At 38.9% G+C, this 16,115-nt stretch overlaps 2 protein-coding genes across 2 annotated transcripts; one reads left to right on the forward strand and one right to left on the reverse strand.

Annotated features, from left to right (window-relative positions):
- Positions 1-851: 851 nt before the first annotated feature.
- LOC141627622 (uncharacterized) lies at positions 852-2,722 on the forward strand. The gene is made up of 8 exons (XM_074440855.1): positions 852-1,063; positions 1,207-1,384; positions 1,517-1,561; positions 1,625-1,786; positions 1,888-2,073; positions 2,168-2,304; positions 2,432-2,521; positions 2,629-2,722. The coding sequence occupies exons 1-8, from the start codon at positions 993-995 to the stop codon at positions 2,720-2,722; spliced, it is 963 nt and encodes a 320-aa protein (XP_074296956.1). The 5' UTR covers positions 852-992.
- Positions 2,723-6,737: 4,015 nt separating this feature from the next.
- On the reverse strand, positions 6,738-8,541 carry LOC141627623 (protein FAR1-RELATED SEQUENCE 5-like). Its single transcript, XM_074440856.1, has 3 exons — positions 8,489-8,541; positions 8,149-8,249; positions 6,738-7,696 (listed from the first exon to the last, which is right to left on the reverse strand). Exons 1-3 carry the CDS (start codon positions 8,539-8,541, stop codon positions 6,738-6,740), a joined length of 1,113 nt encoding a protein of 370 aa, XP_074296957.1.
- Between the last annotated feature and the right edge of the window lie 7,574 nt (positions 8,542-16,115).

The following is a 16,115-nucleotide window of genomic DNA, read 5'->3' on the forward strand; positions in this document are numbered from 1 at the left end:
GTACATGGACGAAGGAAGCGATTTCTTTGCGAATATCTAGAGAAAAAAGGGAAGCTCATCGGTTTGGTTCTGGTTTTATTGATTCACAGTTGGTAAAGCACCCAGATTGCTTTGGTCCTGGGTATGTGGAGAGCCGTGGCAGAACAGCACCTGATGTTGTGTCTGAGGATGATGATATTGTTGGTAATGACGAAGATGACGCGGCTGACAACAATGGACGTGATGGGCACGATGCCAACAGATCACACGTCAGTTCTTGCATTGAAACGCCGCAAGCACAAAAAAGCCCTTGCTACCGCATTTCGTAATTTCGCAGATTCTATTAATACGCCAAGCGTATAATGCCGAATTCTCAGCTTGTTTGTCACCTGTCCGCCATGGCAGACTCTCTACTAGGGGGTTTCCAGTTAACACCACCTGGTGTACCTGAAGATGAGGTTGGGACAAAAGTGGATCGCGGACGGGGTGACCCAGTTGTTGGTGGCAGTGACAAGCGCACTGATGAATCTGCTGCTGCCTCGGGTTCAGGATCAGATTCACACACTGTTAAGGATACGTCTACTACAGGGGGTAGGTCAGCCTCCGCGGTTCATGGCGGTCGTGTTCCATCTACACCAGAAGGCAGCAATGACGATCCTTGTTGGAACGATCCTACCTTTGTGGCGGCGCCATCGCGTTGGGTAACGCGTTCAACAAGGATCCAGTGGATGTACCCATACCAAAGAAAAGACGAGTTGCTCCCGAGTTCCCGACCTTCAATCTATTTCAATCTCAAGATAAATCGCAGCCACTGGTTCTACTGACTGTCCTTCTGCAAATCGTTGTTTCCCCCCGTCTGCCGCTCTCCTAATGCACCTGTTGCTTCTCCCGATTGTCCTAATGATCCTGTTGAATCAGTTCACGTAGTCCACCATGCTGCTAACATAGAGACCAAGAGAGGTGTAGCTGTTCCAAACGTATACAAGTCACCTTTTATTCAAAGGAATATATCCATGTTTTCTGAATTGAGCCAACCGGAGAAAGATGTTTCTGACTTGGTTTTTGAGGAAGGATCTGATGAAAGGTATTTATAATCTTTTTTTTTACAACCTATTTCAATCTAAAGTTAAATGTTTAATCGTGATCAGTTTGTGGGGTAATTCGTTAGTATATCAGAACGTATCTATATTTTTTGTCTATTGTTTCTGACTGTCTTGTTATTTTCAGCGAGGTATTGTTCAGGAATCGTTTGTTCCAGCTAAGAAGGTACGATTTAGTGTCCTTTATCTCAGACACAAAGATTTCTACAAATGTGATAAATGCATGGGCTAATCTATTGAACAAGCGAGAGGAGTTAAAAGCTGCCTCATCCCCTTTGCGTTTATACGCTTTTGTGACTCATAATGTAAGTTTCCCTATGATTGATTTATCTTTGTTTTAACCTTCAGTTTTAATCAATGTTATGTTTTCCTATATAGATATTCTTGCTATCGTCCTACCTGACTTTATTTTGGTTGTTAAATATGTTTAACTTCAGGGAATCAAATGTGAAGATATTACCGAATACGATAACGTCAAATTGGTGAGCTTTCAAAGATCTCGTATTTTTTATTTTTAGTATCATTTGTCGCTTTGTCCTGTTTAGGTTTCTACTAAGGTTAATATATGTGTTTCAAAACCGATGATGTTCCCTTTACACTCCGTGAGCCGCATCTCGGTCCGTGTTAACATGGTGTCTCGAAAGATTGAAGTCATTCATCCTATGCATCCTAAATCAGTGGACTTCTCTGATTCTGTTCGCATGGTGGTGAGAACATGATTTTTGCGCACACCCGTTCACTTTGTCAAACGTTTAATTTAGTTTTCTTACTCCGTTGACGTTTCTGATTGTAATCTGACTTTTTTCAGAGGGATTTTGTTCGATGTGACATGGTCTCCAAATCATTCAGATTTAAGACAGTCCAGTTTTTCTCATGTGAAGAATTCGTCCCCAAAACGCATGCGATTGACGTCGTTGATGATGGCATTTATCTGATGTGTTACATGGAGACATATACGGGGTCCCGCCAATTGCTCAAATCTCAGTTCATAAATGTAAGATACGTCCTTTTTTTTGGCTATGTACGTTTAGTAAATAAGCAATCACAACTTTCTCATTAACAATTGTTTCACATATTGAACCATCCAGTCTAGATCAGGGGCTGCAATTGGCAAGACCCTTCTTAAACAGAAGATGAAGTACTGTTTTGCGGTTTTGTCGTGTCCTCAGAACGAATTATCAAAACAAGTGTTGATGGCTGCGAAGCGTCTTAACGTCAAATCTGGGCAAGCACCCATTTTTTTCTTTTTCTTTTTTTTTTTTTTTTTTTTTTGTTTTCTTTTTTGTTTTCTTTTTTGTTTGCAAGTGATCGTTAACCTTACTAAATATATTGTCCTTTTTCGTTTTTTAAAGGAAACAAGCGGCTGTAAAAGAAGTGGAATATACTGACACGCACCTGTTAGACTACGTGTTCCTTATACGTGCGGGAGAATCAGCTAAAGAGTAATGTTTCATCCTTTTTAGTATGTTTACCTTGTCAACTTTATATGTGTTGTTAGAAGTAGCACATAATAAGCTTTTTTTCGTTGGTGTATATGTTATTTTTGTAGTGACGTAGTCGTCAAGACAAGCTTTGGTCAAGTAACAAAGGAAGGCATGTGCTCTTTGAAACCCCGGAAGTGGGTTGCGGATATGGTATGGTGACTACTTAATTTTCGTACGTGTTTATTTCTATTTTTATGTAGTATAGAACAACACTCGTTTTTTCAATTTTAGGTGATCGATATGTTCGGATCTATTCAACTATGCTAAAGCCGATTTGTTGTATATCCCATCTACCATCGCACGTGTGAGTGTTACCCTTCTCATCCGTGATTAACTTTCTATTATCAATTTGAATGTTTGTCTTAATAATCGATATGTTTGTCTATTCTAGCATCTCAATCCTCAACGAGATAAAAATCTTGGTCGCAATTACATCAAAACATCATATATGCCTACAGATGGGGTGTGTGTGAAAGCCGTAAGTATATTGTTCTGTTTTTCTAACCTGTGGATATGTATCACACTCGTATTTTTTCGTTTATGAAGATCAAACCCATTTCATTCATACCATACGTCTTTTATTTTTGTCAACAGGTTTTTATACCCATCATTGATAATGAACACTGGTTTCTTATTGTGTGTGATCTGGAGATGAAGACGAACTATATTCTGAACTCACTACGTCCTAAGGATATCCGGGCTGACACTGAACTTGCTGCGGAAGTGGTATATTTTTAAAAATATTATAATTGTTCTCGTTCGATAATGCTTTCTTGAGGATTCATGACTAATAGGTTCAATGTATCATTTTGTTTTAGGTTACTAATGTCTTCCGGATCTTATGCTTGGTCCAAAGGCTACAAGCATCTTGTAGGGGTGCCTCTAGCTAAGTTTTCGACTCTGATGTTCCTCGCAAAAGAAAATCAAGTACTCATCTTTTTTAATTTACTTTTCAATGAGTATGTCACACTAGGTCAGTTGTTAGGTACATTTAATGCAGTATGTGCGTCGCGACGAAATGTCCCATGTTTTTATTTGATTTTTGTATGCTGGACATGGGGTGACTTGTGCACGGATGATAAAGTAAGGCCGCCTGTGTTGGTACTTATTATAGTTTTGTTTGTCGAAGGTTTGATTGCGGCGTTCATGTCCTCAAGTGGTTAGAAGCTGGCCGCAACCGAGGTCTGCAGGACAAAAGCAACTTCAAGGCGTTGGCTGGATTTAGGAAGGACGTCGCGCTCAAATTGTTACGTTGGCAGGAGAACAATCGTAAGGTATTCAAAATAAATCTCATTTTTCATTATGTCTTTATTGTTAGTTTTAACTGATCACATCTGTACAAGTGCAAGGTTTACATTGTTTTCTTTTCTCATGTGTGATATGTAGGCTTACTAAAAGTCATGGGAGCGGCTTTGCGTTTGGCAGGATTGTGGCTGACATGTAGGCTTAGTAAACGTCATGTACATCTTATGGACTTTGTGATGGTGTAATTGGGGTTTTGTTGCATTGTATTAACTACCTTTACGTTATTTGTGTATCTGGTTTTCTAAGTACAAGGCGTCTTTTGAAACGCCTTTGGTTCATGCTGTTTTCATTTGTGGCATCCCGTTGGATATGGAATCATGATAGCTTTGACCGTTTGTAATGGAAGGGCATCTACTTTTTGTGGATAATATGTAGGATATGCATCCCATACCGTCTGTCTGTGTTTAGACAAATGGTGGTGTCTATGTGGCAATGGGCTAGGATTCGGGCAACCTCTTTAATTACTAAGTATGTTGATCATGTATAACATGTGCACCAATCGTGTTAATACTCACGCTCATCATGTATAACATGTGCATCAATCATGTTAACATGTTTACCAAACATGTTAATAACCACAACATCAATTGTGATACCATACCAATACTATATTCTTTAACAACCCACCAACAACCTTTTTTTTTTTTTAAAAGACGCCTTGTACAATATCATTTGTGACTATTGAAATCAATCGTGTCTAATGAAATCATCAGGTAATAGATAATTAGATGTCATACAATATTAGGATTTTGTCTATGTAACTTGAGTTCGCGAATCTTTGTTTATTAATATGTTACGCTGCGTTTTTTCACAATTAATACTAATGTGTACGATTTTCATGAAAAACATGTGCAACAGTCGTGTTAATAGTCACGCTTTTTGTGAAGAAATCTGAAAGCTTACTTTTTACCATTTCACATATCAAAAAATGAGCAGATTCATTAGCTCTTTAATATCTAGAACGCAAGCCTTCCATAAACTTTCACTTGTATATGATATAACAAGTGTTTCCTTCCGACAAAAAAAAAAAAGTGTTTCCATTCACAATTCTGACAGATACACTTTCAGCCTTGCCAGATGCACATATAATCCATGTGGATACGCTATTATGTTGTGCTATAAAACAAATGCTATAAAAAAAAAAAAAAAAAATCAAAAAAAAAAAAAAAAAAAAAAAAAAAAAAGTTCAAAAATCCCATATAGCAGAGCAAAAATGAAGTCTCAATTCCTCCCGCCATTATTCATTATATTTGGGTATGTGTTCCGCATCTCTTTTCCGTTGTTCATTCCCAAACGAACAAATGCTATAAAACATTAACGGTTACAAATTTGATTAGATACAACAATCGATCTAAACATATTCAATCTGACAAATCATTAATACAAAGATGAATCGAAAAGGCAACATCATTAGCAAAGAATGTATCATCCGCAATTGTCATCACCGTAAAAACAACTCAATTCCACGAGTCAAAGGATAGACCAGAGGCTAAAGAGGCGTTTTAAGACTCCTCGTAGGCATCGGATATTCGATCAAGAGGATACATAGATACTGTCAATCATCTACCACCGAAATATTAAACAGATGAAAGGAAACTATTTCACTTTGATCAAATTAATAAGCGTACTGTATCATGGAATCATACTCTCCCAGGACAATTCCGACTATCATGGAATCCTAACTCTCCGCAAGCATTGCATTTCCTGGCCGCTTTCTTCTGTTCTTTTGTAGCTTTTTCCCTTTGGGACATCATTCTTTTTCCAGACCCTTTTGTTTTTGACTCAGACAGAGGTAAGACAACCACTTCCTTTGGTATTTTTGTTCCTAAGAGCATCTCAAGTTCCCTATTCTTCTTTCTCAGCCTATCACCCGTGGTACTACTACTACTACATTCCGACGTACTGGTTTGTGCGTTTATCTTATCTTTAAAATCTTTCAAAATTCCCAAAATTCGTCAACATACTCGCTTTTTGTTCAAATGCGTCACACACGAGAACACCTCGGACCATAAGGTACCAATTTTGTGCCGTCTAACATCTAATGAGTTACAATCTTCAATTAAAGTATGTGGCACATTACTACAAATCGGCCGACATGTTGCCAATTTGCTCCACCGACTTAATCTTACTGTTCGAACACTCATCAAGGCCTTGTTCTTTCAACACGTAAAGCGCATGACGGCACAAAATTCCATGTCTCTCGAACTTTTTACAGTGCGATTCACTTTCATTTCGTCAGAGATAAAGATAACATTTAAACCTTGTCTTTTTCACGATCAATAATGGGGATGTCACACGGTAGTAACCCCTAATATTTTAACACCACAGGTGAAACAGTGACCACCCACTCGTTTTTAAATTCGAAAACATCACCGGGGTGTAGAACTCGAAGCGTGTTTTTCCAAAGGGTGAGGCGTCTCTAGATCGGGAAGGAGTTTTTGATTCGGCTATTAATTTAGATTGTTTCCATCGCTGAGCATCCATAGCACTCTCATACCTCATAAGAAACTCAACCAAAGTTAAGTGTGGGTTCATGAAATTTCCGAAAAGCTATTCTCGGACTCGGACACGGACGTGGTTCTCATTAGTCCACCCATAAATAAATCCCCGAAATAGGTCGGGATCCAAAAGCCCTTTTGTCAAACATGGTATCTAACCATTCATTGCCGGTCAGCCCGTATGAAGATATAACTGAGCACCACCGTTCCTCAAACTCAGACGGTTCGATATCTTCTGCCCAAACACAGGAGCACAACTCTTTCATGAAGTTAGTTTCCCGATATAGCGTAGTTCCGATCTTGTCTCGGCAGCTTTTTCATGATATGCCACATGCAATATCTCAGTGCTGAGTTTTGTCCCCAACACTGTTTTAACCCCCCGATCTTATGCCCCTATCCTGATCAGTAATTATGCATACAGGATACTTATTGCTCATTGCACTTAGAAAATTCTGAAACAACCATACGAAATCCTCATCAGTCTCTTTCCTTATAAGTCCTGCTCCAAATGACACGCATTTTTTGTGATGATCAACCCCCGTGAAAGGGGCAAATATCATTTTATACGTGTTCATATTAAACGTCGTGTCAAAAGACGTCATATCACCAAAAAGACTGTAATTCTTTATAGCTATAGGGTCAAACCAACAAACCCTAGATAGTCGACCACGATCGTCAACATCAAAATCAAAGTAGTACGAACTACACATGGCTTTTTTGTGCATGAAATTTTCAATCATCATTTGCGCGTCATACCCTTTAATAAATTTTTTCACATCCCTCCAAAAATTTTTGAAGTCCTCAAGTGATGCCCCGACATTTTGATACCCTTTCACGTATTCTTTGAACATTCTAAAGCTTTGCACAGGCCCTTTATTCACCTTAGAATTCTCAACAATCATGGATTTATGTATAAGGGTTAACTCTCGGGACTCAGTCAAATGCACCACGGTGTTTGGTGTTGAGAGGAGATGGGTATGTCCTTCATGAAAGTCAACAATAACATATTGACCTTTTTCATTTCTACGGAAAAAAATTTTTGCATTACATAAAATTCTAGTTCTTTGTCTCTTTTTTACCTTCCCTCTAGGCTTACTTTCTCCAGCTTTACTGCACACACAGTACTTAGTCATGACAACCCCATCCACGTTTCGTTGTGTCGACTTTCGCATTTTAAAACCAGAGTTAGTAGCATAAGCCTTATAGAAATCTAGCCCATCATCTAGTTTATCAAAGATCATACCCAAAACAGGCTTCAATTCTGGCGCACATACGGGTATTCTTTCCTTCGGGTTTGTCTCAATGATTGGTGAGCCTGCATCTATGCACGCTACACAGTAGAACAATAAGGGTATAAGCAGCAAGCTCAAATAACTAATGCACAACAAATATAATGTTCAGGTACGCTAATTTAGTCAAAAGCACGAAATCAATTAGAAAACAAAAAAACCACAGAAATTATCTCAGAAAGTTGTGCCTGATCGCTGAAATTTCGTATTTTTCATTACTGACTACTTAACGTAGACGTCAAGATACATCAATCATGTCTTATAATCTTGTCACAGGCAGAAAGTCAAATGTTTATTATGACACGAATCGGTATATCCCTTAATTATAATTCTAGATACGCTGCTGACAAAACACAAACGCATCAACTATACTAATATACATGTCTTTCATAAACGTTGGTCTATAAAGGGCGGTTTCGTTCTTCTACCAGGCACGTTTTCCATATAAGGCATATACATCAATTATACTAATATTCATGATATTGAAACACACGGAATACTGTATAGCGTGCATAAGAAATTTGATCAGCAAGTGTAATAATCAACTCTAAAACAAACTGCATATCATATACACTAACCAGACCGGTAAGATAACTGTTCATATCCATCAGACTCATCAATTCATAATATCAATCAGGCTAACGATACACGTGCAGCAATCGTAATAATTTGTCTTCATATGTTTAAATTAGTATGAATACGCATCAAAATGATCAATAAATACATCAATCAGACGATTTTATTGCAACGATTAATATAAAAGACTTATCTCATCTGATTTTCAGATGTACATACCTAGATGAGACGGTGATCGACGATATCATTGCTAGCACCGAACAATCGCATCAGTATGTTCCCCCAAATCGCTAGAACCCTCAACATCCATAATTTTCTACGATTAAAATAATTCTGGGATGCCAATCGAAATCACAAAATCGATTGTTAATGCATCAATCACACCAAAACAACCAGAAAAGTATTATATCAGTACATCAATTAGATGATCAACGCGATTGATTACGATCAATTTAGTCGATTTTGGCGGCTATAGTCTGTGTGTTTTTCGCGGAATTTCTTGTGTTTTCGCGGAAAATATTTGATTAGATTTGGGGGAAAATTTTGGAAAGTAGAGAGAGAAAGAGATTTTGTTGATTTTTTGGTCAAACAGTCGTGTTTAGCTGTGTGCTAGCTTTTGTCGAAATCACGCGTGATGTTTTTGATTAAATTACTATTGTAGGTCGTTCTCACCGTTTGCACCGAGTGATCGTTCTCACCGGATCCCGCCTCTATATATATATATATATATATATATATATAGAAATTGCATCAAGTGAGTCTAGGTATCTTAGGTGAGTCTAGTATTTTAATCTCATCCATTAGATCTACTCCTAATCAACTACCGAGATTAAATCTCGAAAATTATAACAAACCTATAAAAGCTAAGAATTCAAACCTCCCCTCATAATTCAGCTTTCACTTTCTCTCTCCTCCGTCTCTTTCCTCGCTTTCTATCTATCTCTCTAAGTCAAAATAATCCTCTGAATCAAGCAAACAAACCCTAGGTTCCTGTTTTTTACTCGCTTTTATCAATTCATTCACAAATCAATCAAATTCGTCTGTTTTCCAGGTTCTCGTTGCTACAATGGATACAGATTCTACCGACATTAACATGCAAACAGGTAATTTCCATAATCCTTTCGTTTTCAGTTTTCCTTTTCGCGATTTCATCTGGATTCTATGTCGCTGATCATTCGCTATTGTAATTTCATTATTCCGTTGCTTTTCAGTTTTTTAGGTTAATTGATTTTATGTTTACTTCAATTTTAATGACATCCGTTCACTTCTACTTCAATTTTACGGTGTCCTTTCCTTTGATTATTCTCGTATTTGCTTTTCTCTTAAATATTAGGTGAAATATCCTTGTATTTGTTGTTTTTCCTATCGAATTTTCATATTTGCGTTCTCCTCCTCGTTCGCGTTACAATCGCAGTTCCTTTATCGTCACATTCCGTCAATTTTGATTATATTTGTCTTTATTCTGTTGCTTTTCAGTTTTTTAGGTTAATCGATTTTATGTTTGCTTCAATTTTAATGAAATCCGTTCACTTCTACTTCAATTTACGGTCTCCTTTCCTTTGATTATACTCGTAGTTGCTTTTGTCTTAAATATTAGGTCAAATATCCTTGTATTTGTTGATTTTCTCGTTCAAATTCGGTCAAATTTCATTATATTTGTCCTATTTTCCTGTCTTGTATATTCCTGTTCCCCTGTCTGTATATTCCTGTTCTGCTGTCAATGCTTACAGGCTCAGCTTGTTACAATTTCAATGTTACTGTAACACAATCACACATATTCATTTTCCATTGCATATATAACATATGTTGTACCACTTCTGGACGTCCTCTTGTTCTGCTGTTACTTCAATGTACTTTAGTTTCTTGTTCTAAATTGTAGTCCAGCCTCTTCGCATATTCCTGTTCTCCCGTCCATCCTTATGTCACTACATTGTCATAGTACTAGTATTACTGTAACAATGTTACTCTTTGTAATACCACCGTTGTATTTCAGGTCACTAATACTCATATTTTCCTTTTTGTATTACAGACTCAAGTACTGTCACTCAACCCCATTCTACGCCAATTGTCCAAGAGCAACCCAATCCTTAACCAAATAATCAGCTTGTTCTGTCTCACACGCCTAATGGAGGTGAGCGATGGATGCGTGTGGTTGAGCACAAGTTTAGACCTACCATTGGTGCAGTTTTCGCCTCCCTTGAGGCTGGAATCAAGTTCTACGAGGTTTATGCTCGGGCATGTGGATTTACCCCTCGGAAGCACAGTACGAAAACACTACGAGGTGGTGTTGCACACCAAAAATTCGTAGTCTGCAACCGTCAAGGGTTCAGGGAATCTAAACCGAAACAAAGGCCCCGTAACCAAGGATGATGAGAATATGGGTGATGGTTCGTCCACAGCTAGTACAGTTACACGGCGAGTTAAAATCACAAGAATTGGATGCCGAGCGTACGTCAGATTTGCCCTTCTACATGGCCTTGATGGCCCAGCTATGATTGACGAGTTTTCTGAAGTCCACAATCATCGTCTCACCTCTGTCTGTAATAGAGATCTCGATAAGATTTCACGATCCCTTGATATGTTCCAGAAGACGCTTATCTTGGACAACTCCAAGTTGAATATTGGCGCTGGATTGACCTTTAGATAGGTTAAGGAACTTGTCAATGGGTATGAAAATATCGGTGCTACATTGATAGATTTTAAGAACTTTCAAAGAGATATCAAGTGCTACATTGAGTTAAGAGATGCTGACCTTTTCATCGATCGACTCGAGAAACTCAAAGCGACCCAACCCCAGTTCTACTTCGCCTATGATGTTGATCTGCAAAACCGTCTAACAAAGTTCTTTTGGGCTGATGCGACATGTATTAGAAACTACTCATTCTTTGGGGATGCTGTGAGCTTCGACCCTACTTAAGGAACCAACAAGTATGATATGGTTTTTACACCATTCACAGGTGTTAATCACCACAGAAAGTCGGTGTTGTTTGCCGGTTGTCTCCTATTACACGAGGATGACATCTCCTTCCAATGGACCTTTCAGCATTTCTTGACTGCCATGGGACAAAAAGAGCCGCAGTTCATGATCACGGATCAATGCCCTGGCATAAAGAAGGTAATAGTGTGACAATGTTACTGTAACAGACTTACTTAAATTTATTGTACCACAACTTTCTGACTCCAACTACCACTGTTCCATCTCTTCCTCTTTTACAAGGTTATTCGATAACAATGTTACTGTAACTAAATTACTAACATATAATTTACTCACTTGCTCTTTCCCTATCACTGGTCAATATCACGTTCCGACTTGCTGTTTCATTATGACTGGCATACAACAGGCTTTCCCTTATGTTTTCAAGACAGCTAGTCATCGTTATTGTATGTGGCATATTACACAAAAGATCACGGACAAAGTTGGTTCAGCACTCTGCAGAGACACAGACTTCCTTGCTCGCTTCAACGCTGTTGTTTGGGACCCTGATATGGAGCCGTCGGAGTTCGAAGAGAAGTGGCAGAAGGTCATTTCAGATTTCCAGCTGGAAGATAATGATTGGTTGACTACAATGTTCGACGACAGACACCATTGGATTCCTTCCTACCATCGTGACCTTGCCTTGGGCTGCTATAGATACCTCATTTCTGCACCTCTCGCAAACCACCCGGTGATGATTGGGCCGCATGTTTGGTACGCGGAACGATTTGTGACAATTCGTAATATTATCGTCAAGTGATCGCTCAAACATTTATATCTACCTCTTAGTTATCATCTACGTGCCGATACGGTCGTTTTGACAGTAATTAGAGTACATTTGGAGTCCGGGCCTAAAACGTCTTCATTTTCTGATAACCGTTAAATCCCGAGTCAGAATGTTCTGGAATGTTCCGGATATTTCTATTCCATATTTCATAAATTTTATCTTTTGGTAAACAATTTCCCGTAATATTCACATAAGATATTAAGGAAAACCGAATTATTTCCGTCCTACCATAACTCAAACACAGAAATCTTTCTTCCGCAGAGGAAACCCCTTGGGAAACAGACGCAGGTCTGCGCCTCTTCCAAGAGACGCAGCTTCTTCTGCGCCTCTTCCCAGAGCCCTTTCTGCGTATTTCTCGTATATTTTTCATATCTTTCCGAGATTCACTTCCAAAGAGTCTCCGAAACCCTAATTCCTCCACGTGATTAGTATAAATAGGAGCCTTCGCTCCTCATATTTCTCACGCGAGTGTCCGCCCTTCTCTTCTCCCTTTGCATTCTAGACTTTGTTCTTACTTTTTGGCGTCTACGTGCTTGAACATTCGACCACGTAAGCTCGAATCCTTCTGAGTACCAACCTCGTTTGAATGACCGACCAATTTGACCAACTCCACAATCAATCAACTTAATTAATTTAATTGTTTTCCTCTTACGAGGGCACTTTCTTTACATTCGCGTCGAGCATCACTAATCGATATCTTAGTTCATCTCGTTTCGTCAACATGTAAGTCTGAGGGTGTAAATCCTTCTTTTATTTATTATTGTTATTTACTTTTGTACCATTAATGTAAGGTTTATGTCGAAAATATCATTAAAACCGATTTCTAAAACCACGCTTTAAAACCTCTTTTTACGGATTTCCAGTAGATAACCGTCGAGAAAGGACGCAGCAACTGCTGCGCCTCTTCGAAGGAGCGCAGTTCCTGCTGCGCCTCTTCGTGAGGCTGCCGCAGTTCCTGCTTCCTTTCTTATTCGTTCGTCCTCTGTAATTCGTCGTGTCTATTTGTTTCGTTTGTTTGTTAATTCTTCATCGCAATAGCACATTAGTTTCACATGTATATTATAATCATCATCATTAATATGTTTTATTCATCATAAATCCGACTTAAATCCCTTATAATCTCATATTTGCGGGTTTTCGTCATTAAATTCAATCCGGGTTGTAGGAATTCAATTTGTTCATATTGAGTTTCTGGAATTCGACCTTTGATATATTTTCATTTGTCTATTATGTTATTCGTCATTAATTTGTCATCAATTCATCTTGTTTAGCCTATTTCTTTCACTCCTGTAATTAATCAATCATTCGTCCATGTAATTAATTCGTTTATATTCCGTCTTATCCATGTTTTATTGTTTTATGACCCCTCAATCACATGTAAATAACCTATTAACCACTTTCATCCGAGTAAATAAATTAATCCAATCATTAAATTTACCAACGAGTATTAACAACACGCAATTCCGACTTCACAAATTTAGAATTGGTCGAGAACAGACGCAACATCTGTCCGCGCTATTCCAAAGGACGCACTTCTTTACTTTATTCGGTTGAATTCTGTCCCTGAACTCCGTTTTCTGCTTTGACTTAGTTAATTAGTCTACGTATAATTGACTATTAATCGTATTATCACCTTCTGATCTGTTCGTTAATTCTTTCTTTTATTCTTTTTCTCAAATTATCCGTTTTAAAGGTATTTCCGACATAAATCGCCTAATCCATTGTAATCATTGTAATTCTCATTATTGTAATTTATAATTATTATGTTTCTTTTATTGCTTGTATGTTTTCACATGTAATTGAGCATTAAATCCTACTTCGACCCAATTGATTGTTAAATTAATTGTTCACCGACTTAGTATTAATTCTCACATGTTAGGATTAAAACTTGGATATTGCATTGCATGCATACAATCGACGATTTATCAAGTACGAATAACTTCCCTAATCATTAGTAGAGGTCGCTATCAAGGCGGGTGGGATTAGGTGTTCGATCAAAAGAGCTTCCTAATACGTACCCTCACCCCTTACTCCAGATATCTGTGAACACCCGTGTTCATTGGCATCCACGAGAGTCATTCTAGACATAGAATGCTAAGGGTAACGATTGCTTAGTGTTCATGTCTCTACTTTGTGTCTTGACATGACACGAGGTATTCGAACGGTTCCAATTTCCCATAAAAATTGGTGGCGACTCCATACAAAAATGCAAACACTTGTTTCTCTTTTCCTCCCAAGCGCCCCGTGGGCCCCGCTGTCCACGCTTTGGCGACTCACTGGGGATAATACACTTACGTGTAGCAAGGGTGAAACTTGAACAAGGTTAGGGAATAGTTTGTACAAGACAATTGTCGGTTTTCATAACTCGGTCTTCCTAGACCGTTTTATTCGGCCTTCCTAGGCCCAACCTAACCCATTCGACCAATCGTCCCGTCTAAACGGTCCTAATTCTTATTTGGGCCTAAGAATGGATAGCGATTGACGTCATCCATACCATGATGCTTACTCTTGTTTGTATCAAGAGCCTTCACTACTTGAGGAAATGGACTAGAATCGGCCTTACTCTTGTTTGGCACGAGCCTCCCACCACGACTTCGGGTTTGATGGTTCGGTATGGCAACCCACCCTTTAAACCAAAACCCTTTTAAATGCACTCAGCATCCCGTTATAATGCTTGTATAAATGTTTGTACCTTACGTGATCACCACTTCTAAACAAAACCATGACGATTTTTCAAAAAATCAAAACCCATTTTCAAACAAAATTTCGAAATAGGCTTTCAATTAGCGCAAAATCCGGTCAAAACTCTGTCCGTTTGTCGTGTCAAAATTCGTGCCACAAGCCCATTTCAAAACCTCACTTCGATTCCACTCCTACAACTACACTATAGTTGACTAGGACACACATTTTCAAAAACCTTGTCTTTCTTCAAAGCTCACTCAACACAAGTGGCACACACCCACTTCACGAGTCAAAACATTTCTTTCTTTTAGCGAGTGTGTTAGAATGGTCGATCGTGTTTTGATTCATCGCCGATCTCTTATCCAGTTTTCAAGATGCCTGGATCCAGCGAAACAAATCTCCACCAACTTCAAGATGGTAATGATCGAATCCTAGCCGCGCTAGCCCAAATGCAAGTCACCCAAGACCAAGTCTATGACCGCCTTGAGCTCATTGAGGGCCGTATCTATGCCGTAGAGGGAAGGTTGCCTCCTCATGAAAGTGAAGTACTAGGTGACTGATAATGAATCCAAGGATGAAAATCCTCTCATGGGGATGACTGTAGCTGAGAAAAGACTCCAATACTTAGAGGAGCAATTGATGTACCTTAAGGGGGGATGACATTTATAGGGAGAACAATCGCAAGTATGAGGCCGTCAATTCCAAATTGCCAACCAACTTCAATATGACGGATATCCCTAAGTTCAAGGGGCATGAGAACCCTTTGAACCACATCCGTGCCTTCAAGGATTACATGTCTATCAAAGGCATCAAACCCGAGATGTTCTTAAGGATCTTTCCTTCATCTCTTGACACTATCCCAAAGCAATGGTTCTACTCCTTAGATCACAAGAAGGTCGTTACTTGGGAAGATGCCGCAATCGAGTTCTCTAAACAATATGCGGATAATGCCGAGATCCAAGTAAACATGCGTACTCTAGAGGTTCTTACCCAAAATGACAAAGAAGGATTCACCGACTTCCTAAGTAGGTGGAGGAAAACTAGCACCCAACTAGTTGAACGCCCGGATGAAGCTACCCTTGTGGAAAAGTTTGTGGATAATCTCAAGCCCATCTATGCCAATCATTTGAGATACCAAAACATCAAAACTTTCAAGGACTTAACCGTACTAGGGACAAGGATTGAAGATGACATCCGTAAAGGACTCTTGTCCAAAACGGTAGGTCGAAGATATCAAGGGTCCACAAGTCGTTCATACGGCTCTACTAGCAAGACCGATAAAGTTAATCTTCTCGAGCCATCCAAGAAAAGCACCCCACCAAGGAAATTCACAAATCTTGGGGACACTTACTCCAACGCTCTAAAAAGGTTAATGAAGCATGGTAAACTCCAACCCATTGGACCTACTCCCGAACCAGAAAGGAAGTCCAAATTCTGGGAC

Source organism: Silene latifolia, chromosome Y (genome assembly GCF_048544455.1).
Source record: "Silene latifolia isolate original U9 population chromosome Y, ASM4854445v1, whole genome shotgun sequence".
In the NCBI taxonomy this organism is placed as follows: Eukaryota; Viridiplantae; Streptophyta; class Magnoliopsida; order Caryophyllales; family Caryophyllaceae; genus Silene; species Silene latifolia.

Coding starts and splice junctions, on each gene's coding strand:
- LOC141627623 (XM_074440856.1), bottom strand. CDS start 8,541: ATGGATGTTGAGGGTTCTAGCGATTTGGGGGAACATACTGATGCGATT. Junction 8,250..8,488: donor CATACTGATGCGATTGTTCG/GTGCTAGCAATG, acceptor GGATATGAACAG/TTATCTTACCGGTCTGGTTA. Junction 7,697..8,148: donor TGCACGCTATACAGTATTCC/GTGTGTTTCAAT, acceptor TCTACTGTGTAG/CGTGCATAGATGCAGGCTCA.
- LOC141627622 (XM_074440855.1), top strand. CDS start 993: ATGTTTTCTGAATTGAGCCAACCGGAGAAAGATGTTTCTGACTTGGTT. Junction 1,385..1,516: donor ACGCTTTTGTGACTCATAAT/GTAAGTTTCCCT, acceptor GTTTAACTTCAG/GGAATCAAATGTGAAGATAT. Junction 2,074..2,167: donor TCAAATCTCAGTTCATAAAT/GTAAGATACGTC, acceptor TGAACCATCCAG/TCTAGATCAGGGGCTGCAAT.